This window comes from Platichthys flesus, chromosome 24 (genome assembly GCF_949316205.1).
Source record: "Platichthys flesus chromosome 24, fPlaFle2.1, whole genome shotgun sequence".
NCBI classification, from domain to species: domain Eukaryota; kingdom Metazoa; phylum Chordata; class Actinopteri; order Pleuronectiformes; family Pleuronectidae; genus Platichthys; species Platichthys flesus.
This window is the reverse complement of record NC_084968.1, coordinates 3,840,057-3,864,322: the sequence shown is the minus strand read 5'-3', so window position 1 is coordinate 3,864,322 and position 24,266 is coordinate 3,840,057. Positions and strand designations below refer to the sequence as shown.

General features: G+C 39.9%; 1 protein-coding gene across 1 annotated transcript in view; it reads left to right on the top strand.

Moving 5' to 3' along the window:
• The window catches only part of nrxn2b (neurexin 2b), a 598,599-nt gene that overhangs the window by 100,438 nt on the left and 473,895 nt on the right, over positions 1-24,266 (top strand). Inside the window, exon 3 of the mRNA XM_062384235.1 lies at positions 17,245-17,265. Within this exon, the coding sequence (XP_062240219.1) occupies positions 17,245-17,265 (21 nt within the window). The remainder of the gene's footprint in view (positions 1-17,244; positions 17,266-24,266) is intronic.

Sequence of the window (24,266 nt, the reverse complement as noted above, 5' to 3'; positions counted from 1 at the left end):
GTTTGTTTACTCCCTTCTAGGTCAAAGCTGATGCCCCCTCTCTTTTTCTCTACCTTCCGCCTCTCACTGAGCTTCTGTGAATCGTGGTCTCTTGCACTCACATTGTGCTGACCTTTATAGAGAACTGTATATGCTGTAAAGTAATGTCACAACACCCAATTTTCATATCCTGTCTAAGTTGGTCAAAGAAGCTAAGGGTGGTGTCTGGTGGTGGGCAGACTCGTGAATCAGTTTTTTTTTTTTTTTAAACAGATAAAGGTGAACAAGTCACATAGCTTTGCTAAAGCATTTGTAATCACAATGTTGAGGTCATTTTTCTTTCAGTAGGAACATTATGCTCTATACATTTTTATTTCCTGTGAACGCACTAATGTAAAACAGATGGTTTTGAGTGAATGCCAACAAGAAACAATTGATAAAGCTGAGTTGACCCTAGAGGCCTCTTATTTCAGCAGGAGGGTGCAATGGTTAGCACTGTGGCCTTGTTAGGAAAGGAGCCAGTATTTCGCCTGCGGGAGTCTTTCTTTGTTCTACCTGTGCGAAGGTTTCCTCCAGCCACTCCATTTTCCTCCTTCAGTCCAAAGACATGCAGAGTCGGGTTAGTTTGCGTCATAGCAGTGCATTTGAGTGTGAATGGTTGTTTGTCTCTGCATCTCAGCCCTGAGATGTGCTGGCAACCTTCCTGGGATGTACCCCGCCTCTTTTTACCCAATGTCGCTCAAACTGTCTCCAGCTTCACCAACAGCACTCAATAGGATGAATGGTATAGATTATGGATGGGTGGATGTTTTAGGGGTGGGTAATATACCTGTTTATGTCATATCACATCCTGCCATGTTTTGGATTTGCACTACAATTGCAAATGCGCATGCATATTTTTTCTTTTCACACACTCCACCGACACCTGATAAACTACGTCAAACCCACAGGTTACTTACAGACAATAGGATCACCTTGTATTGATCCGCATCTTCCCTGATCTTACTGAAATTGCTACACTGATTTTATATCTAAATTTCTGTTCCATAGGTTTCTTTTATGACCAAACAGCATGCTGAATTTTATTATGGTCTGTGATTGTGCAGCCCAGAAGTTTGGTTATTTGACATGGTAGAACCCATTGGTTAATTGGACTTAATGCAGCACTGACTTAATCTCATGGTGATGCCTAATCTAAACCAGTTCATGCTCATTAGGAATATATAATTGAATCATCTTATTCTCTGTTTTTGGCTGGTATATATGTGGTGTGTTAGATCACAAATGATATGGGGGACAAAAAAAAAAACTTATACTGAATAATCTTACTGTAGTAAAATGTGAAAAATATATGTTATTGCCCCAAATTCATGAGCACATCCAGGTTGCACAGCACTACATTTCACAGCTCACACCCCCAAACAACACCATAGCTGTTACTACTAAGTCTGAGAATGAATCACATTATATTTACAAATTAACCTACATTATAAGACAGCCTACTCCTCCCAGTACACGTGTTGGCCAGGCTTTCAACTCATTTTCAGTTATTTTTTAAGCCAAATACATGCATATTTTTAATATGTTTTCCCTTCCATAAGAAATGTTAATTTACTTTACCAATAGAGAGAGAGAAGGTTAAATTCTATTTTGAGTTAGGTATATTTTAAATGTTGCAATACTGTGATATTATAGCATCATATCCCTATATTCCTGACTCTTATTGTGTGCTGAATGTTGAATGATTAATTTCATCAAAATAATTAAAAAAGTACATTCATAAGCTATAAAATGGATGAGGAAATATTTGGGACTGATAATGTCCTGCAGATGAGCTTGTACCGGGAGAAAGATAATCCTCATGATTATATTCTGAAATATCTCATGAGCATGGCTTTGATGTAACGCTCAACCAAGAGGATTTAAATCCTGCAGATGAGAACCTTACTAGCTGCTTTTTCATTTTGTCTTCTGCTGATATATTCAGAAATGTTCAGCGGACCTGAATCATTTGTAGCATGGGCGTTATGCATCACCGCAAAGTGCACTACCTTGACTTGCAGTCAATAAGGAAAGACATCATCATCCCATCCGTCTGAAACATTTACGTGAACTCATGGTGCTCTGCCTCATGGACCTCCTCAGATGCTTCTCACACACACATCAGTGCAATGTGCTGGAGCTGAAGTTGACTCTTAGCATGTTAGTGTTTCAAAAAAAATATCTATAAAGTAGAAGCTGGGCTATATGTGTCATTCCTTCTTTAGATCTATTTATTTTCTTTTGATATGGATTCATGACTCAAAGTTAACTCTATATCTCTCCAAAGACCAACGAAATAGATAAAACAAAGATAAAAATAACCTAACTTGCTGACTAGAACAAGGGTATTAGGGTTTTCCCACATGACTCCCACATCAATTGGTAAGAAGAAAAAAGACAGGATAAATCAAAATAAATTAAACATAATATAGAAATCAGCATTATACAAATGACGATTTTGCATATGTAACGTATTCAATCTAACATTCCCACCTTTTCCAAAAACTTGCATTCTGATTCAACTGCAAATCAAATGCTGTACACTGTAGTGCAAATGTCCTAACAGGAAAGTATTTAATGTAATACACTGTGTTTCCTCGTAAGCTGTTCTGAATTCTAACCATGTAAAGTTATTCTAGTATTGAGTCATACGTTATGTAAGATAATGTAGGTCATGGCAACCTACCTGCCTTCATGTCATGTACAATGAGTATTGATTTACTCTCATACACCTTGAATAAAGGCATTGGATGGGATGCCCCACACATCCAACTGTTTTTCAGAAACTTCACCCTTTTTTCTGCATTGTTCTTTCTGAATGCATATTTTCACAAAGACGGCAGCATTTCTGTTCATACAGCACTGAGTTAGACGCACACTGGCATCTGGGACGATGGGTGAGTAGGTGTTGAAACTGTGAAGCATTCGTTTTGACACTGACATGTCTGTTTTTTCTGAATTTGGGCGTGTTCAAAGTTAGTCGGCTGGTTTTTTTTTTTGCACTCTCTACATTTTTACCTTTTTTTCCCGTCTACATCTGACAGAGATGCAGCCTCTTAAAAACGATGGTACTTGAAAGCTCAGCATTCCATTTTCCCACTTGTGACAACATCTATTACATCTCTTTCTCTTCAAGGTGAAGAACAGAAAAATACTGGACCTGCAGTTCACTAACACAGCAATTGACATTCCCTGCATTTGACCTTGCACTCACAACAGTAACTTGCGTAGTTTGATTTTTAATATATTTGTAAGTGCCTTGCTGGAAGGAGCGTTCATTCAAAGTGAGGTCGGCTGACTACTCGGGGTCGTTTCTTAATGGCCTCAAATGTGCTCAAGATGTAACATGAAAGGAACATTGTGTGTTTCATTGTTGTCTACTATGTAAATTCATTGGACCTCTTCAGTGGGTGAATAACTTTAGTGCCTTGATAACAACTGAAAGATGCACATGGCCCAAAACCCAACAAGCGTTTGCTTTTTTAAATAACAGGATGCAAAAAAACAAATATTTTTTTTTTCCCCTATTTATAAATGTAAAAATCTAAAGTTCAGTTTCCTCAGAGTAAAACTCAGGGTGATCCTAAAGATGCTCACACTGTGACTTAGATTGCAATATATTTTCATCATGCCCTAATTTTCTGCTAGGCAACTTTTAAGGAAAACTATGAAACCCTTTTACTAGAAGTATATACATTATACCGATATGTCTTTATGTAACCTGTACAAAGCCTACATGATATTAATCCATAAACCTGTAGGAAAAGCAATCAGAGAGGAATATTTATTGATGAATACAAGTATGCCTGATGTGAATGATTTGAATGAGCTGATATTTTCCAAAGAAAATGGAATATCAGGTTATCCAAATAGTCATTTTTATAAAAATATACATTTTATAATTATTTTTACTCCAAAATGATTACTCTCAGGTTTCCAGATTGTTCTTTAATCATGTATCAAGAGCATGCATTTGCCTAGAGGCTTTAACCCAAAAAATAGTGTTTATTAGGCATTAAAGCCGCTGGATTGTATTCCTTTTTATGTAATTTGTTTAAAGTTTGCTGGAGAAAAATGATAGGTGTTCTCTACAGCATATTGCTTTGCACATAACACCTCATCTTTTAAAGCTGTGGAGAAACAAATCAATACTCCTCTGTTGATACAGAAAGCGAGAAATAAAACAAGATTTCCAGCTCACCTGGGCTCAAAAGGTTTTGCTCTTTGTTTAGCTTTTGCAAACAAAGAAGTAAAATATAACCCCTGCCTACTCTGTATTTAATTCTTGCTCTCCGCACTTATCTATTTTAGAATCCCTTCGTCCATGTTATCCAGGGGTGTGCTGCTTGGCAGCTCGGGGCCCACCGGGCTGCTCCAAACAAAGTCACATTAGCTTCTCTTCACTTCACAGCTGCGTTGGGCTCGTGGCGCGGGGGGGGGGGGGGGGAGCATTTTGCTAGAGTCCCACTACTCAATGTTAATAGTTTTGCAAGCACAAGTCCAAGAATGTAGAGCATGGACGTGAGGGTTACAACAGTTTACCTGGAGATTACAGCATCAGCAACTCTCTCTCTATATGTAACCCCCCAGGGATTTGACTGCCATTACCCCACCATGATTTTTTTTTCACACCCTCCGTCTCTGGTAGTAGGAGATTGAGTGTAAACTCAATGGGCAGTTATCAGAAAGAGGATTGATCTGTGGCTTTCCATCCCAATGGGGATTCCTGACAGTTTGAGGTGCTGTCCCCTTAATTGGAGCATCCTTTATATGACATGCCATGATCAGCCATTTCCTTTCTGCTTTGTTACTTGTGTACAGGCTTTGTTTTGTCTCTGGAGGCACATGGCGGAATCCTGTGAGCATGCCGCACGCTCAAAGATTTGGTTACAGTCTATCCACAATGAGGTGTTTCAGACAGTAGACGGCTATTTCAGAGATGGATGTTAAGAAATGCAAATGGCGCCCTTTCTTTTTTCTCTCTGCAGAAATCCCCAACAATACCAGCCATGTTGTGGGACTGGACAAGCTGGCTAGCTCAATCCTAACTCTATCGAGGATCATCAACAATTGTCACTAAATCAGCCCCTTTAGTCTTTAGCCCCTCTCAATTCATTACAAGTGAATGGGCTTTTATTGGCGTGACCATTTTAACAGGGACTCAGGGAGTGTGTAGAAGCTTGTAAGGCTGGATCGACACAGGCAATTTACTAGGGGATCGAGGGGCGACTTCAGGCCAAAACCAGCACAAAACAAACAGAGCGACAGAGAGATTAAGAGATTTGTCACCCCCCAACCCACTGTTCCTCCTTTTATTGTCCCTCCCTATTTTCTTTAGCGCTCAGCATGTTTGTTTTGCTCTGCTCATCCCCCTTCAATCTTGGATGCTGTTTGGTCTTCCAGGCTCTCTTGTCACTTTTTGTGCATGTTTATTTTTCCTTTAGATTTCTCTGGCAAATACACATATCCCCCACTGAGACTGATATTCAAACTGTATTATCTTATCCTATGCCTTTATGTTTTGTTTTTTTTTATTATCAAAACTGTGCAACAGCCAACAGCAATTCTTATGAGCAACTTTGAGTGCGACTTCCCCTATGCAAGCAACTTACTGTTTCCAGTAATGTTAAAAAATATATATTATTTTATTTCCCCAAAGCATTTTGTGAAACCACCAAAAACACAAATACAAAATATGGTGGTCTTTTCCTGAATTTCACGAATCCAGAATACATTTGTCTCCGCAGTCAAACGAGTCGAAGCGGGTCAAACTTTTTTAAGCCTCTCTTTTATGACGACCGGTGAGTCATACAGTAACATGCTGAGTATGACACATTATTTCCTGTCAAATAATCCTTGACCTATTACCGTTGGGTTCTGAGTGAAATCCATAATGATGAGGAAAATGTTTCAATTTGACCATGTTTGCTTTCATTTGTATTGCATCATGACTGTTACATATTTTGGGGTCAATTATCATATTCTGCTGTCCTTCTTCTTTGCTCTTGCAAACAAAAGCTTAATTTTCCTGAAACTTTACTGTGGTACTAGTGGAGCGCACACCACCATTCATTTTTACACAATCGGCCTGTCTCTGAATCTCAGTGGAAAGTAACCTTGACATTCTGCATTCAGCAGTTTAACATGCAGTTATAAGGATATTAATTACAGTGTATCAGCAGGGCTTGCAACTGTGTTTACACTTGCCATAGATATACTTTGAACTTGACTTTGACTTTTTAAAATGTATGTGGCAGACAGCTTTCATTTCAAAGTTAGCAATATAAGCTAGAAGTCAGATAATCAGCTATCTTTTTAGCACCACCAACTGTGCCTGTCTCCCTTTGTCTGTCTTCAAACTAAAGAATAGCTTGAGACAACTGACAGGTGGGGAGGGGGAACATTATGAGTTCAATAGATCTAATGCCAAGTAAATAACAACTCCTTGCAGTGGATTGTAGCTGTCCTGAATGTGACTGGACATACAATTTGTTTACTTTATGTGAGAACGGAACTGTCTGAGTCTGCGGACCATCTCTGTAGTTTCTATCGCCCTCGTAAATACTAATAATTTAATAATGATAGTGTCCAAATGAGCCCATGTGCAAGCAAGTACCAAACACACAAACATTTGATATGTCTAGAATGAAAGAGGTGTCACAAGCATAGAAGACATGGACAAAGACGTTAACTTTGAAAGACAATGGAGTTCGAGAGCTCTTGGTGATATGGGCCGATGCCTGTATGGATATGTTGTATGTTTTCAACGGAATTCAGGCAATGCCATACCATTTTGTATCTATTTGGAAAATGCAGACGCTGCTTACTCCACAGCTATTTACCATTGCACCATTGGGCCATCCAATAATACCATAAAATGTTTATTATATTAAAGTGAGTTACATTCAGTTTCTAAGTTTTCCTGCAAAGCTTGTGTTTATAATGATTTCTAAGGTAATTTCTACCCCTTATAAACACGTCTTCAATCTCATCCTGCTTCTTATTTCACCTTAGAGATAAGCCCTCTGCCAAGGTTTCTTACATCTCATATCTCCCTCGCCCCCCCCACCCTTTCTCTGCACTCCCCCCACTCATCTCTACCACTCCTCCCTTTACCCATTATCTCCCCCTTCCTCCCATCTCCCCTGTCTTCCTAGCTTGGCAAAGATAAGATTTGCCGTCCCCAGTGAGTTCTTGGTGTCGATACTAATGTGCTGTTATCATCGATGAACTGTCAGACCCCCTCCTCCCAGTCCCCCCTTGACCTTCCTGCAGTGATACAAAAATAGTAAAGCTCATGACACATGTTTGCTCCACATGACTTTGGTTTGAAGTACCAGATTGATAAAATATTCCTTATCCTCTTGTTCATTGAACTTTTTTAAAATTTGCATACGGTCCGTGCACACGTCTACATGGTAGAATGAAACATGATATTAACACTTCATTAGATCACTATAGAGCACTGTTTGAAACGGAGTCAAATCGCCCACTCAGTCGGGGGTCTGGTGAAGAAATCAAGCTGCAAACATGTCATTAAATGTGTGCTGATGTGTCTTTGCTCCCAGTTGTCAGGCTCAGGGAGCGAGGTGAGTAGCTGCCAGCTAACGGTTAGTGACATTTATAAGTTGGATCTACCACTGCTGATTGAACCTAACTATATGTGTCATCCCGGTGAACCCTGGTGAATCCAAATCCACCTCAAAGCATCACAAGTACGCATATCTTTAGCACCGGGAACCCAACCCTGGCTGGAGTCTCGTAGCCATTAGTGTAGAGTAGAGATGCTGGGCCCCTGGGGTGAAATGTCACTGCAGGGCTCTGATGTCAAATGTGAGCCTTTTTCTTTACAGCTGCCACAGAATCAGAGAGCATGAATGAATGCAGTATTAAAACAGTTGAATCTTTAAAGTGTGGCAGCCACGCATGCAGTTGATGCTGGTGCTGATGACTCAGAAAGTGGCTTCAAATAGGCAGTGATTTAAGAGATTATGCTGGCAGCCTGTCTCACACAGCCAGTGATGTCATCCACTCTTAGTTTCTCCTTTTACACCAGTTTTGCAGTCAATACTTGTTAATCTTGTAAACGCCGGCTTTATTACAGGCCTATAGTTGCTCTCTGTAAGAGTAAAAGGCCTCATATCGGTTTCTTGAAGGCTCACAGTTTAATGTGTAGCCACAGATTGTGTGCACCGTGAAAGTAGTAAGGATAGTTCATGGGGTTTATTTTGACTGATACCTGAGTTTGTTTTAGAAATGATTTGTAGTTAGCCCTGTTTGCAGAGTTTATGAGAAATGTGGTTATTTTTTTCACCATGTATAACGTCTACATGTAGAAAATGAACACTACAATACACCTACGGTACCGTCATTATGTAATATGAGGGAATAATATAACGTTCCTGTAGCAGATTAAATGCTGATTTAAACCCCCATCCCCCAAACACACCATTAATCTGAATTTAGCATTGTATATTTGCGTAATCATCTAAACTTTGTTATATTGTATAATCTGACAAAAGGATTTGGTAAACCCCCCCCAAATAATGATCTCTTCATGTCATTTGATCAGTTTGTGATCATAGTCAGATATTTTTAAGAGCAGTAGGAACTAATCTCTTTTAGGTCACCTTGAACAGGGATTAGTTGGAAGACAAGAAATCATTTCAAATGTTTATGAAAAGTCAGATTTGTCGAGAGAACATAGTGTGTATTTTGGGAGAATAAATGTCACTCTTACCCAGAATGTTTGGGATTACCTAATGTGTCCAATCTAAAAGCATCCTTTAACATATCACATCTGCTGTTTGTCAAGTATTTTGACACGATGCCACATTAAGATACTTCCAACACAGCTAGAATACACCTTAATAGAAAAATAAAACTCAATACGAAATGCCAGCAGTCAGGTTTGGATTTCAAACACTTTTAAATAAAGAGTAAAGGCTTGCTAGAGCCGACTATAGCTGCCATTTTTCATCAGTGTTGAGTTGCCATCCAGGGAGAAACTCATTGCGTTGTAGAAAATAGCAGAAAAGCACCACTGACAGCAAACTTAATAGCCCAGAGTTCCAGGCAGCCACAAGACATGCTTTGTTTGGATTGTGTACCTCAGCTTTCAGGTTTTTTTCCACCAGAAGAAACCACTCTCAGCTGTTGCTTGTTTTTGTTTCTGCTACCATGTGTGACCTCCAGCATTATTGCCTGCATGGAGTAATGAAAAGTGTATAGTGGGTGCAGTTTGCTTTTTGTTAATCCAACAATCTAGCAAAGTTAGTCGGTGATGAATGGCATCTCTTTGTGAGATAAGAGTGGTATGAATTCCAGCTCATCCTGCAGTGAATATCCGTTCGCTAACTGAGAACTGGTCATTGCTTTAGAATTTTTATGCGGTGACATGTGAATTATATTAATACCAACTTCAATGGAGTTTGAAAATCACGGTTAAATGTAGTGAAAAATCAGCAGAGTTGAAAAATCAAATGTCATTAAGTCTGCAAGGCTCAAGGGGCCTACTGGAGAGGAAAGCAGCCCTGCCAGAACAATGCTTGACTGGTGAAAGATACACCAGGCTTTGCATACACACATGCTAAAGCACATACACACACAATTTAGTACCTGCCATTTTTTTTTTATTTGACGCTACCTGCATTTAAAAATCCTATGTATTTCAAATATAATCAATAATGATTTTTTTTTGTAAGTGCTGCTTCTTGCTGTCTGCAAAAAGTCTGATTCCGTATATCTACAGTTATCAAGCTCATGTTCTTCTCTTCACGTAAAGCATTTTCGCCGCAATCCATTCTTGTTCAAAGTGAAAAAAAGTTGAAAAGACTTTAAATAGTGGACAGATAAAAGAGTCAGATAACTCTCTGCCGTGCCTCTGAGGAGTGTTTTGCTTATCAGTTCTGAGTTTTGTCACACTTTGCTTTGTGCCAATCACCTGACACCCACAGGAGAGATAATCGAGCACATCTTTTTAAATCCAGTCATCTTACAAACTTTATTGTGCCGTCCATATCTTTACGGTAGGTTGTCTTTAAGTCGAACACAATTTCATGCTGGGTTTGACCTCGTCCACTAAATCACCTGTTTTTGATAAGTGCCCCACCTCCACTCCCATATTTTATCTGAGTATTATCAAATTGTCTTTCTCTGCTGTCCTTCTGCATATCCTCGCCTCCTGCCTCTCCCTAGTAGTCGACAAGTGATCTTCTCTTACCTAATTAGCCTTTGTGTCATTTAAACTGTTTGGATTCTGTTCTGTTCATTCATTCGCCTAACAGCAAAGAAAGGTTTTATCTCCACCTTTAGTGTACATACAACCTCACAGTATCTTCCTGTCTCTCATTATCTCAGTTTATTTCTGTCTGACCTTGTCTATGATGACCCCGGTCCAATGTCCCTGATATACTTTAACCTTTGCCTTTACCTACATCCTAGGACTTTAACTCGCTGAGCTGTTATGACATTGGCAGAAGAGACACGTACCCATTAATATATCTTAAGTTATTACCTCCTCCTGACCTCCCTCGGAAACCTGCATTTGCTTTATGAGTCACCACTGTGCAAGGTTGTTTCCGGTAGCAAAGAGGAAAACCAGTAATAGGCAGACAGTGTTTTTACGAATGAACCACCAATGACAGGTTCATACTTACTGTCTACATCTGAATCTTGATCTGCACCAACAAAAATAACAACTTACTCCTTGGCTCATGGCTTAACCTTTCCACCAAATGTAAAGTCTGTCCACAAGGTTTTTGAGAACCACAGGCTTTTATCAACTTAACTTTACTTTACTTATTTAACTTTTGTCAGTCTGCTCCTTGGCAGAGCTTGCCCCAGGTTCTCTGTTAACCGATTTTCAGACTAATAAAAAGCACCTCTTGTTCAGTTGAGAGCAAAAATATATAAAAATAGGAAATATGAGAAAATCTAAGATTGTATTATGCAAATGATAGGTATATGCCTTTAGCATTATGTGCAAATATGTTGACATTATAGTGATGTGGATGACAGATAATGACAATAAATGACAAAAAAACCTCATCAAACAACAAAAGATATTTATTGATGCGTATTTTAGTTATTTTGACAACAGAAGTTGACTTAACTTTGAAGTTCAAATGAAAAATGTAACTCTTTCAACACATGTGCATGTGCAGTATTATTAAACCCCCCAGCTTCAGTACTTTGTGGCGCATCCTGTAGCTTTTATAACTTCTAAAAATGTTTTCGGTTAGTGCGGACAAGCTTCTTACACCTCTCGATTGGAATCTTTGCCCATTTTTCAAGTGCAAAAGCCTCTAGATCAGTGATGTTTGATGGCTTCAATGCTGCAGCTGCCTTCTTTAAATCCCACCAAAGATTTTCAATCAAATTTGAATCTGGTGTCTGTGAATGCAACTCCAGGACGTTCCAGGATCTTTTTCTCAACCAAGCTGGACTTGGAGATTTTGCTTTGGATCCTTGTCTTGCTGGAAAGTCCAATGATCACCAAGGTTTAATTTGTCAACAAAAGGAATCACATTCCTCTTTAAAATGGCCTGGTATTTCTGTGAATCCATGATGCCATGTACACAATAAAGATTGCTAGTTCCTGCCGCAGAAAAACAGCCCAATATCATCTTTGACCAACCTCCATGCTGGACTGTGGGGATGGTATTGTTCTGGTCATAAGCCTGGCCTTTCACACGCCAGACATACCGCTGGTCCATACGTTCAAACAGTTCCAGTTTGGTTTCATCAGTCCATAGAACTGTCACCCAAAACTCTGTAGGCTTATCCAAATTCCTCCTGACATATTCTAGTCGACTTTTGATGTTGCTTGTGGTCAAGAGCTGAGTGCGTGTTGGAGCCGGCCATTAAGTCCTTTTTTATTCAGTGCATGTCTTATAGTTGCCACTGCAGCACTTGTACCAGCCTTCATCAGGTCATCCTGTAGGTGTCTTGTAGTCACACAGGAGTTTATCTGAGTTGTTCTGACTAAGTTGCTGAGGGTCCTTGATGAAATGCTGGGCTTTCTTCCATGGCCAGGCATGTTTGAAGCTGCTCCATCAGTTGTAAACTTCCTTATAATGTTCCCAATTGTGTCTCTTAGAATATAATTTTTATAATTCTTCTACCCAAGGCCTTTCAGGTGTGATGAAATAATCTCCTCTCTCAGCTTTTGTGTAAGCTCCTTTGTCTTTCCCATGATTGCAACTCACCTTGAATACCTTCATGGGTGGGGTTTATATATGCATCACAGCTGAAGCAAATGAAGGATCAGTATAGAGTTCCCAAAGCTATATTATATAGGGGTTGAATAATTGTGACATGGTTAACAAAATATACTGCTACACACAAATACTACATCATGCATTTTCCGTGTTGATTTTCTGTATCACTCAACTCATAAAGAAGGCATCCGAAGCACAATTTTGATCAAAGAACAAGATTCTGTCTACTTTAATTGATAAATCCTTAAAATCTTTGGGGGGTTGAATATTTCTGATTGCAACTGTACGTGTTAAATGTTGCATCTCTCTAATCCCTTCCATTTTACCCCAGTTATCTCTTTCCCTTCCTGACATTCTGCATTAAATGAGGAATACTGTATTTGTTGTGCTGTTGCAATATAATCAGTCAATTTGTTTATTTTCTATTTTGCTTTATCATGATTAGAAAAGCCTCAACTACATTTCCAAATTTGTCGGGCGAAAGTTGTGTGTTTCGCTGTCGAGATTCGGTATGGGATCTGCAAAGGCCATGTCGTGCGGATTAACTTGTCACTCAGAGAGAAAGTTTCGGACAATGTGGGCGAGCTCAGGACAAATCTTCCCTCTGATTAGAATGTAAAGAGCGAGGGGAAGGGGGCCAATAGGGAGTTTGTCTGTGTGTCTGTGTGTGTGTGTGTGTGTGGGGGGGGGGGGGGGGGGTTGGGGTATTTCCGTGTACGTTTCTCTCCATCTGCCTCTCCTCTCTGTGTGCACTCCATCTCTGTTACTCACTAATGTTGTCATTTCTTTTCCTCCGTGCCTGTCTGAGGACATGTCAAACAGCCTTGGATGGAAACTGCCTTTTCTCTGTCTCTCTCCTTTTCTCCTTCTTGCTTTTTGAAATCACACTTTCCTGAGTGACACTGCGCTGGCCAACATAATATACTTTAAAAGTCTTTCCAGTGCAACTAGACTAACTCACAAGATGGGGACAATGTCAAATAACGGTCTGTATTTGAAGTTTAGAATAAAAGGCCGTCCTCATGGATTTTACAAAGTTTTGGAATCAACTGTCCCTTTATGTGGCTACACTGTGCATTATGTAGAAGTCAATACAAGTTATGCTGAAGAAATCAAAAGAGCCAGTGTGTTGTTTACAGCGCTGTGACGCCTATGTGTTTTCAGCTGTTGGCCAAAAATCACAAACAGCCCACTCTCACTCCAGCCCAGTGTTGTTTGGGTAATGTGCTGTGTACAGATCCAAAGAAAATGTTGTGCTGTGTTCTGCCCTGGTGTCCACTCTGGTGGTGTGTTTGCTTTATGATACATTTCAGCTACAAACCCCAGGTTAGCTACACTGCAGCTGGAAAACAGACAGAAACATGAGCCAACCAGACAAATGTGTTTACACGTATTGGTATGATGGAAATATTCAAACAATACCATTTTTCTCATGCAAAACCAACCACTTCCTCTGAGAGCAACCCTCCAAATAGTTGTTTTTTCAAACGTTTCAGAAACGTTAACACTTAAGTTGTCATTTTGAGAGTATCGGAACACAGTATATCATGTGACTATACCAAGAATATGTCATTTATCTAATCAATGATGCGTTATTTACTTTCAAGAAAAATAATATGATAATACAATGATGCTCCTCATATATTGTCATACCTGTAATGTTTCCGACCTAACAAAGGCTCGATTGATCAATGCTTCAGTCCTTTATCTGTTATGCAAATTTTACAAAAATAAAGATTATTTTTGACAACAGGGCGTCAACAGTCACAAAATAGTATAACTATACTATACTATTTACACATAACAATATTATTTTATATAAGATTTTCTTGTGTAAATATATATATATTTTTAATTATAGCTCCTTAATTCATTTACTTGTATTTACATGCAGTTCAAGTATGATGTTTTCACAATTATACTGATTTATATCAGACTGTTGTACATGTTGAACCGTATGCCTCCTCATGCCCTTTGTCTATCTAACCAGCAGTTAATTGTGAAGCTCCCTTCACATGTGAGGAAATGGGATGATAGTGATAGAGAGGAGAGTGTTTTTCAATGCAGCCGTGCTTTTTCTCCCCTCTGTAATCCTTTAGTTAGCTTGGTGAGGATTAGGTCTGAAAAGTCTCTCATTTGCCTCCAAAGCCTGCAGGGATTCATTGGTGTAGAAATCCAGTTTCTTTAGAGCTTCCATCTGAATTTTACTTTGGTATTTATTTGCTTATTTATTTTTGTTGCAGCCCATGTCTGATTTCTGCTCTTTCATATCCCATGACTGCCTTCTCGCTTAATTTACACAATTTTATCGCGTTTATCGCTGGAGGTTTTGCACAGTAAATTAGAGATATATCCGAAAGAAATGACACATTTGACTTGCTGTCGGTTTAACACAAGTTTAAGTCTACATTTCACCCTTATAGAGGTCTTGTTAGTCTTGGATTGGGTGAAAAAGGTTACAATAAGTAATGTGTATTCCTCTTTTTTTATCCCAGAAATATACGGCTATGAGCCTCTTTTTTAAACAGGGACATCTCTTATAGTACACAGAAAAGCTTTTGAGCATTTTCATTCTTTCTCCATGCTCCCATATGAATCACAAAGTGCAGTCAAAAGACTAAGATCCCAGTGGAGCTGAACGCCTAAGGCTATGTGGGATAGACCATAATAAAAACAGCTCTGGGATAAAGATAATGGGTGGTAAAGACTATTGGAAACTATCAATGGCATGAAAGGGACATGCTCCAAAGGGTGGGGCATAACCTAGCAAGCGTCTGACTGAAATCTTATTTCATCCTTAAGGCTAGATTTCAGAACTATTTCCAGGGAGAAAGAATGCTTGCTCAAAAGGATTATATTTCAAGTCAGACTCAACCTCAAAATGATATGGATTTAACAATTAGCGGCGCTTACTAAATCTTATAGTGGGGCCTCTTGACAGATCATTCTTAATGTCCTCAACAGACAAGGAGTATCTTTTAAGTGCAAAATGGGGGATGCAACACAAGTGCAGATGAAAGTTTGAGAGCTTGAATGTGATTTGTTGACACACTCTAGGTGCAAAGGAGAGTCTGCTGAGGGCTACTCCCCATGCATTTAATTTATAGAAAATCAAAATCCAGGTCAGTCTATAAATACATTTTAGTGTTACAGAGCATTTAAAAACCCTATTTGTCTGTTTCCTCAAAGCGGTGTCCCTCTTTTTTAATGAAATATGGACTTCCATGAGGCTGAGTTTTGACTGCAAGACAGAGGGAGTACAAAGAAAGAGGGTATGAGGGACTTTGTGGAGAGATGAATGGAGGGGAAATACAGAGTCATGGCCGATGATGATGTAAAAAAACCCTCTACTGTACATCAAACATCCTCTGCTCCAGCTTTGGATAGAGAGAGAAAGAGAGAGATGGGAGGATATGAGAGAGGACAATGAAAAAAAAGGATGATGGACGATGATCAGAAATGAAATGAGGGAAAGGCAGTCATGGCCAGTGATTATATAAACAACGTCTCCTCCACATGAGACAAACGCAGTCCCCATGCTTTAAGCTGTGCAGATGCACCGATAAGCCTGCTGGTTCCTTTCTGCTGTTTGAATACACCACACCAAACTCGAACACTTGCAGAGGGCTTCAGTTATTATCAATGTTGATGTCTTTATGGTTAATAGCATCACTGGTGACAATTGCCTTGACTCGTCAACATTTCTCGTCTTTCTTAAATGCCCTTGACTGATAATGTTTTGCGTCGTCATATCTAGGGGGTCATCCGAGAGTTTTTATCTTTTCCTCCTGGTGTCATTATTTATCAACCTTGTGATTTCTAATAACTATTGTTTGTGCTCAAAACACTTTGAAAATGCTTTTATAGAGGTCGATAGTAGTACTGAATTCCAAAGCACACCAGCGATTCTCTTCATGCAGAGGGTGCGTTCAAGAGAATCCCTTATTTCAAGAACACCACTGGTGTGTTGTGGGATATCCGCTTTTCTTACTCCTCAGGGGGCCAAATGGTGTGTTTCTTACTTTTAAATGGCCGCCGTTATCATCAAATCTTAATGTTAAAAGCAACTCTAACTGTCTAGGCTTCCCAACTCACAAGCAGCATATGCACCATATATGAAAAATAGATTTGCCCTTTCCAACTCTAAAATGTAGTATATTTTGACCTCACAGTTTTCCATAAATTGTGTGCTGCTGTGGCACAAAAGCCTGTGACGACACTGTATGCTTCCACTGTTTCTGTTATTATTCTGACCGAAAAGCTGTAGCATGCAAAAACAATGAACCAGCTCAGTATCATCACATTTGTCTATTGACCATGCTACTACTCATCACAGCAGCAAAGCACGAAGACCCAGGTCCCAGCAGATCAAAATGCCAAGTTTTCCTCTGGGATGCAAAGCTCCTGGCTGCTTTACATTCTCCGGCTGTGCCTCATCTTCCAACATGGGGTTCCTAGAGTGCTAGGTGGCAGCAGTTTTATATTCTAGCATTGCAGGCTGGCCTCTGCTGCTGTAGGGTAGCATTTTTATGTTAAGCGTCCTGGTTGAGCCTCATCTCTAGACTCCCCCTCACTGAATCATTAGCAGGAGTGAAGTGTGTGAGAGTCGCCCTCTCTCAGTCGGGGATCCTCTTTGACTGAAGCCTCCTGCTCCTTAGGGTGTGGGGGGGGGGGGGGGGTAGTGTGGCTATGGAATGCTGGTCCTCAACCCTCTTGTCTGGTATTTTTCAAATAGAGAAATATGTGTTAGATGGATTATTGGAACAGTCACAGAATTTTAGGAAAGTCAGACAACAGACGTCAGATTAAATATTCATGGGAGTAGACTTTATTTTGCTTTGCTGTTGAGGCTCCAAGACCTCAAGTCTTTATTTAGATTTGATCTTGTGAAGGTTTTCTTTGAAGATAACATTGAAAGACAGTTTTTTGAGGAAGAAGTAACCAACTAATGACTCTGTTCTCTGTCTCTTTCCATGCACTCCTGTCGGACCCTCCCCTGAAGCTGAAGAGTATGCTGTTGAAGGTAAGACAGATGCTTTCCTCCTCAGGCCCTCTGATGGCTTCCCTTAATGCTGTCATGGATTCTGATGCTGGCTGCTTATGAATGCCTTTTCTGCCCTCCCTCCAGGGAGGGGCATTGTCAGTTTGGACTGCGGTTATAAGTGACTTTTAGGGGGCCTAAATTATAGTTTCCGAATAAGACAAAAGCAATGGCTTTACAACCAAAATCATCCCTGTTTAATCTTGTTTATTTATTCTTGTCCTTTTTATTTTGGTTTTGTTTTGACTTTTTTTATTATTTCTATAGATATAAGCATATGGCAGCATAATTCACATAAACTTGTCAAGATGTCTTGGCTATCTCGAGCCAAATTTCCAGTCAAAAAGGTTTTTTCAAAGCTAACCAGATATGACATGGTGATTTTGAGATGCTGTCTTCCTGCTTTCCTCCCTGTCCTGTATCCAACAACAGTGAACTAGGGCTGCAAGTGGGGGCCCCTGAGGGGCCTCATTAGCCCTTGGGCCAGGCACTAACCTTGTGCTGGATGTTGCGTGCCTTGATGGATAGATCAGCTTAAGCTTGTCTGTCTGCAGGCTCCTGTCTCTCTCCACTCTGCTCTGATCTGGAAGAGATTCACCTTTTGTTTTCTGTTTGTCACACTTAAGAGAAACAGGTTATTTTGGATCTCTGCTCTGCGTGGCCACGCGTTGTCGGGGTATATGAGTGTGTTTGCATGTTTTTGAGTTGCATTTTCTCCTCTCTGAGTCTGAGATGATGGATTACCTATCACACAGCCTGAACCGGCAGGGGAAATCACTAAAACAAACACCCTCTTCCACCAGGTTTTCTTTCAAAGCTGAAATCTTAAATGCCAGTTGTCTTTCAGTCTTTTATACGGTGCATTAGCTGTTTATCTTGTGGCATTTTGGAAATATGGAATCATATATCATAGTAACATTTCATTGTGATCAACTAACTCAGTGAGTTTTATTTAAATCCTGCTCTCAGCTTGATGTGTAGAAGGTGTACACTTGCAGCTGGCATTTTCTCAGCTTGTTCCTTCATGAGAAATGCAAGTCTCTTGTAAAGACAGTTTATGTGTGTTTGTTTATGTGTTTGTGTGTGTGTCTGTGTGTGTGTGTGAGCACGCCCTTGTAGCCATGTCCCAAGTCAGTACCACTGAGGCCCTTGATGAGAAAATGTCAGGGGGAAGGTTGGGAATAGCAATAAATGGTGGCATACCTACGATTCTTGGCAACAGTGCTTGACAGATTAGCGCTCCTAGACTGATTAGGAGTGAGGTGAGGGGCAAGAAAGCCTTGTTTGTTAGAAATAGGAGGTGGAGTGGAGCAGAGGAAGGGGAAGAAGAGGAATGACCTACTCATGGAAGGGTAGGTCACCACTAACAAGGGACTAGGTCGTCCTCTGTAGTTTTTCACCAGACTCCAGAAGTTAAACTAGACTCTCAAAAAAAGTACTTTTGTACGTTGTATTAAAGTAACAAATAATATGGGCAGGGATGTCTTTTCCTGATATCCAGACCAGAAAAATCTGTGTTGGGACTGATGAAATCTTTTTTTCAGCCAGCGATACCTGTCACAGGGCATGGTGTTTTTCCTTGTTTTTGGCTCGATGTCCACGTTATTATCAGCTGGACAGACCATGGGTGGTTGGTTTTCTTTGTCCACTTATTTACAGACATCTTCATCAGAGTCTTCATCACTCTCATCTGTGTCACTGATTTCAATCTCAACCTCACTCTCTCCATTTTGGACCAGGTCAATAACATCCTGCACCGTGTATCGCGGCTCTCTCCTTGCTGGTGGCATTCTGAAAATAAAATATCAATTAATTAACATGAATATATGTTTTATATATTGTAGTACATAACCTGAAGGAATAGATAGGGTGGTGGACCAAGTGCTCAGGGTAGAAATGTTTTCCATGCAGACAATACTGTCTGCCTGGTAAGTCGCTTTGGATAAAAGCGTCTGCTAAATGTAAATGTGAATGTAAATGGTTTAATGGCTCTAATTATCATACTAAAAGAAAAACATGCATCCCCCCACTTACATCCACACCCCACATTCAGGAACATTCCTGTCCCCAGAACTGAATGGTTCCATGGACAAAGTCATGGAATTTTAGGTCAGGCTGATCAAATTAACTACATTTTTTAGAGATAAAACTTTTAAATCACTCAAATTTGACCAGAACACAACACAAGGGTAGAATGTATACTATCCATGTATAAAGAAAATACTCTGTTTCAGGCAGTGGTGTAGTGGAGGGAACACAACCTGTTTGAGCCCACTGCAACAAGCCAGCTATTTTGACTACCACATTCACCCAGTGTTGTATAATTGCAACAATTATATAATAAGCTCTAAAAGAAATTTGATGCATCTATTCCACACTAACTACATATGTACATGCTCTAGACATTATAATAACAACCAAAAAAAATATAAAAGACATTTTACTTACATGCATCTGATGAATCCAGTCCAATGAAACCAATAGATGTTGTTCGAAGGAAACCTTGAGAGGTTGTGTGAGTTCATGGCCAGAAGGCGTGACTTATAAACAAATATACGATCCAATAACATTGTGAGACTGAACAATAGGACCCAATGACTATGTAAATGTGGTAAAAAAACAAGAAAAAAAAAGCCAGATTGTTTTTTAGGATGGTTAAAGGTAACGTTGTAATTTTACAACAAGGGGTGCTACAGGGTTGACTGTGTGCTCCCAGCACTTTGAGAGGGGGACAGGTGCAGGGCTCTACCTGTTTTCTTCAGTGACGTCATAACACTAATGTGAAAGTGAGTATTAAAGCTGATCTGAAGCCTTATATTTTATTTCATTAATTTTGACACAAAAAACACATTCCAATGTGGAATATTCTAATGTGAAGATACACAAATCCTAAATACATATACAAGCTGTGTTTCCAGTTCCCAGAGTGTTGTGTATCAACAAGACATAGCTCAATATATTTATATATATATTTATTTATATTTAGTGGCTCATTGTCTCTGATTCCAAATCCAGAGATTGTACCTGCAGTTTTTTCCATATTTCTATTTTTAGGGTTAGCCTGTGACCGGATTTGGTCTAATAAGTGTCAGTGACCGTGTAGTCAAAGGTTGGTTGAGATTGATGATGCAGAAATATGTAGAAACACCCCGGGGAGGCTGGTGGCCCTGGAAGGTGGCTGGTGGCCCTGGCTCCCCCACTGTAGGACCTTGATTGACGATCTGCTTGCAACACTGACCTGTTTTTACCGGTGAGCTATCCACACGCTTCCATCTGCGTACCGCCAAGCATGTCCTTTCCCTGGATGACTGCACGTGTGATGTATAGTTTCATTATGTAAACTCCAGTGTATGTAGCAGCAGTTTCCCGTGGAGGTTATTAAAGAAATGTCACGACGTGCTGATTGCAGTCGTAGCTTAGGCGAAGGGGGTTGTGACCTCAAGTAGCCATTTCAACTACTTGGATCTGTTGGTAGCAAACTGTTGGTAAAGTGCCATTGTGCAAGGCATTTTAAATCTTACTGAACTGAATTGTGACAAGAAAGACTAGATACCAAAGAAGAAAGAGTAATGAAATACTAACAAACTAAGGCAGTAAAATGCTGTTCTTTCATATGCTGAAGAATAGTCATTTTAATTTAACTTCAGCTGATGGTCTGACAGACTATGACCATGGACATGGCTGAGAGAAAAATGACTGTTATACAATTGGATAGTAACAGATCAAATCTAACCGTGGACAGTGTTGCTGGCCCCGGAGACTGGCTGATAGATTTAGTGACCCACTGCTGTGTTTGGGTGAGGGATGTTCCGAGCTGGCCACGCTGATCTTAATCAATCTGATCAAGGCTAATGATCTTTTCTCTCCGAGCCAGGCAGACCTTCAACTTAATCTCATCCGCGGGGAGGGCAGTAACATTTTTTTTCTTTTCCCCCAGCGTAAAAAAAATAAATGGAGTTTGATATTTGCCAGAGATATCGGATTATAGATTTGAGAGGGGTCTGTAGTTATAGTAGATTACTTTGGATCATCCAAACAAGATTATGGATTTTGTTCTTATTTGCTCAGGAGAGATAAGTAGAATAGAATCATTGACCAAAAAATGTAGTGTTTTCCAAATGTGTCTGCATCAAGGCAACAGAAGGCGAAAACACAAGAGTTTGAAGCAAATATTAAATCTACTGATGTCATTGTGGTATTAACCTAGATTTGATTGTTTCTGGAACAAACGGTGCATGTACATGATCCTTATTCAAACTCCAGCTGCTGTTGTTATTTTGAATTCCATTGGCGAAAAGGCTCACCACCTGGGTAATGCAAAAGGTTCTGGTCTTGCCAATAAATGGTACATCGCTATAGCAATTGAAGAACTATAAGGCATTTATTTATATAATAGCATTGCGTAACAAAACCATTTGTCCGTTCTTTCAGATCACTAAAGCTTAACTTCAGTTTTCATTGAACGCACGGGAGATTTCCAGTGTTCAAATAAAGGAATCCATTGCGGAAGATTGCTGGCAAACATTCTACTCACGTCCGATTGAAGAGAATGGGTTTTATATAAGCAAGCACATATTCACACAGTAACCTCATTGAATGGAAAAAAAATTACCGGGGATGGAAAGGGTGGCACAGAGCTGAATGACTTCTTTCGTCAGCTCTGAAATTGCTCAAGAGCCTTTGGACAGCAGGATGCCTTGATGTTCCCTCTGCCTGCCCAGCTACTGCCAGATGTTGCCGGGAGATTATGCGTCCCCGGGTCCTCGAAGAGCCAAAGTCCAGCCATGCCTGTTCTGACAAGACGATAATTTCACCCCACAGAGCTCTGATTATTTTTTTATTCTTTCCTCTCTCTTTCTATTTTTCTGCTTTGTGATAACCAAGTCTAAGGGGATGGAGTGGGCGTCCACTTGTGAGCAACTCCAGATGCTTCAGTGTCAACATGCATGGCCTTAGGCAATATTGTTTGCCATGATGGAGAGAGAAATGGATTGGACAATGCATGGCCCAGAGCTATGGTGGGGTGTAGTGTTTGTGTGTGAAGGAGAGGATTGCATGTGCCAGATTGTGCTGCTCTGCTTGAGATTCCTCTTTATTTTCTCTTTTCAAGTCTAGTACAGCTCTGTCAAACTTTGAAATTGCTACATATTCCCTACTTAAGCCTGTATTTGACAACTATAGTGTACATTTTGTTTTCCATAGTTAAGCTATTTAGATTGCTTTCTGGGTTAGTTTTTGTTGAATCACTCACTTTTAACTAGCCGATGATTGACAATTTTTACTTTAGCATATTCTTCAAAATGTTTTGAAGTCAACGATCTTTGAGTTTATTATATTTCTCAAATTTACAACACAAAAACTGTAACCTGAGCACTTTTCCTATATTACCATGACATACCACAAGGAGCTTTGGGAGAGATTTGAACTCTCTCATCAAAGTACTTCTTGCCTCTGTGTGCAAAACGAACATTTGTTGTGCACGTCCGTACCATTGTTGCTTTTGAAATAGGATTAAAAACAAAGACAGACTTTTTAATCATTTCCCAGTGGACCTTGGGGTTGTGAGGTATTTGGAGTTTATATTGCCTCATCACTCGCTTTGTTGTCTGCACCAGCTAATTTATGCCCGGTCAGGGATACAGTGGTGGTAATCCTCTTCCTGTTTTTGATCCACCCATCGATCATTCAATGATGTTTTGCTCTCTTCCTCTTCTCTTATCCCTTCACCCATCTTTAGGCTTTATCCCCGTCTCATCAATCACTGTCTTGTCTCCTGGCCATCTATCTGTACCTTTTTTAAATCTCTCTCATCCTTTCCCTCTCAACAATTCCTCCTACTTTTTTTCTGCCCTCCCTTTGTCATCACCTTCATCCCTCTCCTGCTAGATTAATGTATAGGTTCTTGCTAAGAGGCTTACTGGCAGGACGCCTCTATAAGAAGTTATGAAATGCACCTTTAGCTAATTAAAGGATATATAGAGTGGACACACTCACAAAGCACTTTATGTGGCACACCTGTACACCGCTATGCTCACAATTATCAACCGTGCATAAAATCAAACTTATATATAGGTCAGGAGCTTTCGTTAATCAATCATTAAAATTTGATTTGTACAGCCTATATTAAGGAATCACTGTTTGAAACATAGTGCTTTACAAGGTGCGACATCCACTATCCTTAACCCTAAACAAGAGCAAAGAAAAACTACCCCCAAAAAAACAAAAACAAATTGAGATACCTCAGAAAGAGCCACATGAGAGGAGAGATCCCTCTCCCAGGACAGACACAAATGCAATAGATGCTGCGTGTGACTGAGAAAATCATCTTAATAACAGTATTTACAACACTGATTAGAATAAATAGTTTGTAACATAATAGAGAAAGTGGGTCAAGTGAATGTTCACATAAAATGTCAGAATAGGGGGGAACAAATTATCTGTGCATGTGACTTTGACCATGGCATGCTTGTTGGGGACAGATGGGTTTGTTAGAGGATTTCTGAAACTGCTGATTTGTAGAAAACACTTGACAACAAGTGAGCTGCTGTAAAAATAAAATCCTTGTTGATAACAAAGGTCAGAGGAGAATGGCCAGCTGAAGGTGACAGAGACGCTAAAATATATCAGTACATGTACACTTGTACAATTCGCTAATACTCTATAATACTTCATATAAGTCAGTGTGATACAGAGCTCAATCTAAAATAAAAGCTCTGCAATGTGGTAGAACAGGAGATTGGCAGCATGAGCGTACAGCAGAAATGATGTGGTGCATTCATGTTAATATGGAGTAGAATCTCAGAGGGATGTTTCTAACATCTTGTGGAATCTATGCCAAGAAGAACTGATGCTGCATAAAGAGCAGAGGGAGGAAGCACTCAGTACCAGCATCAGTGTGCTGTTAAGTGAGCTAATGGCATACAAAGGACTAACAGGCTAAACCAGGTTTCTTAAACGCCCACACTGTATACCTAATATGGTGA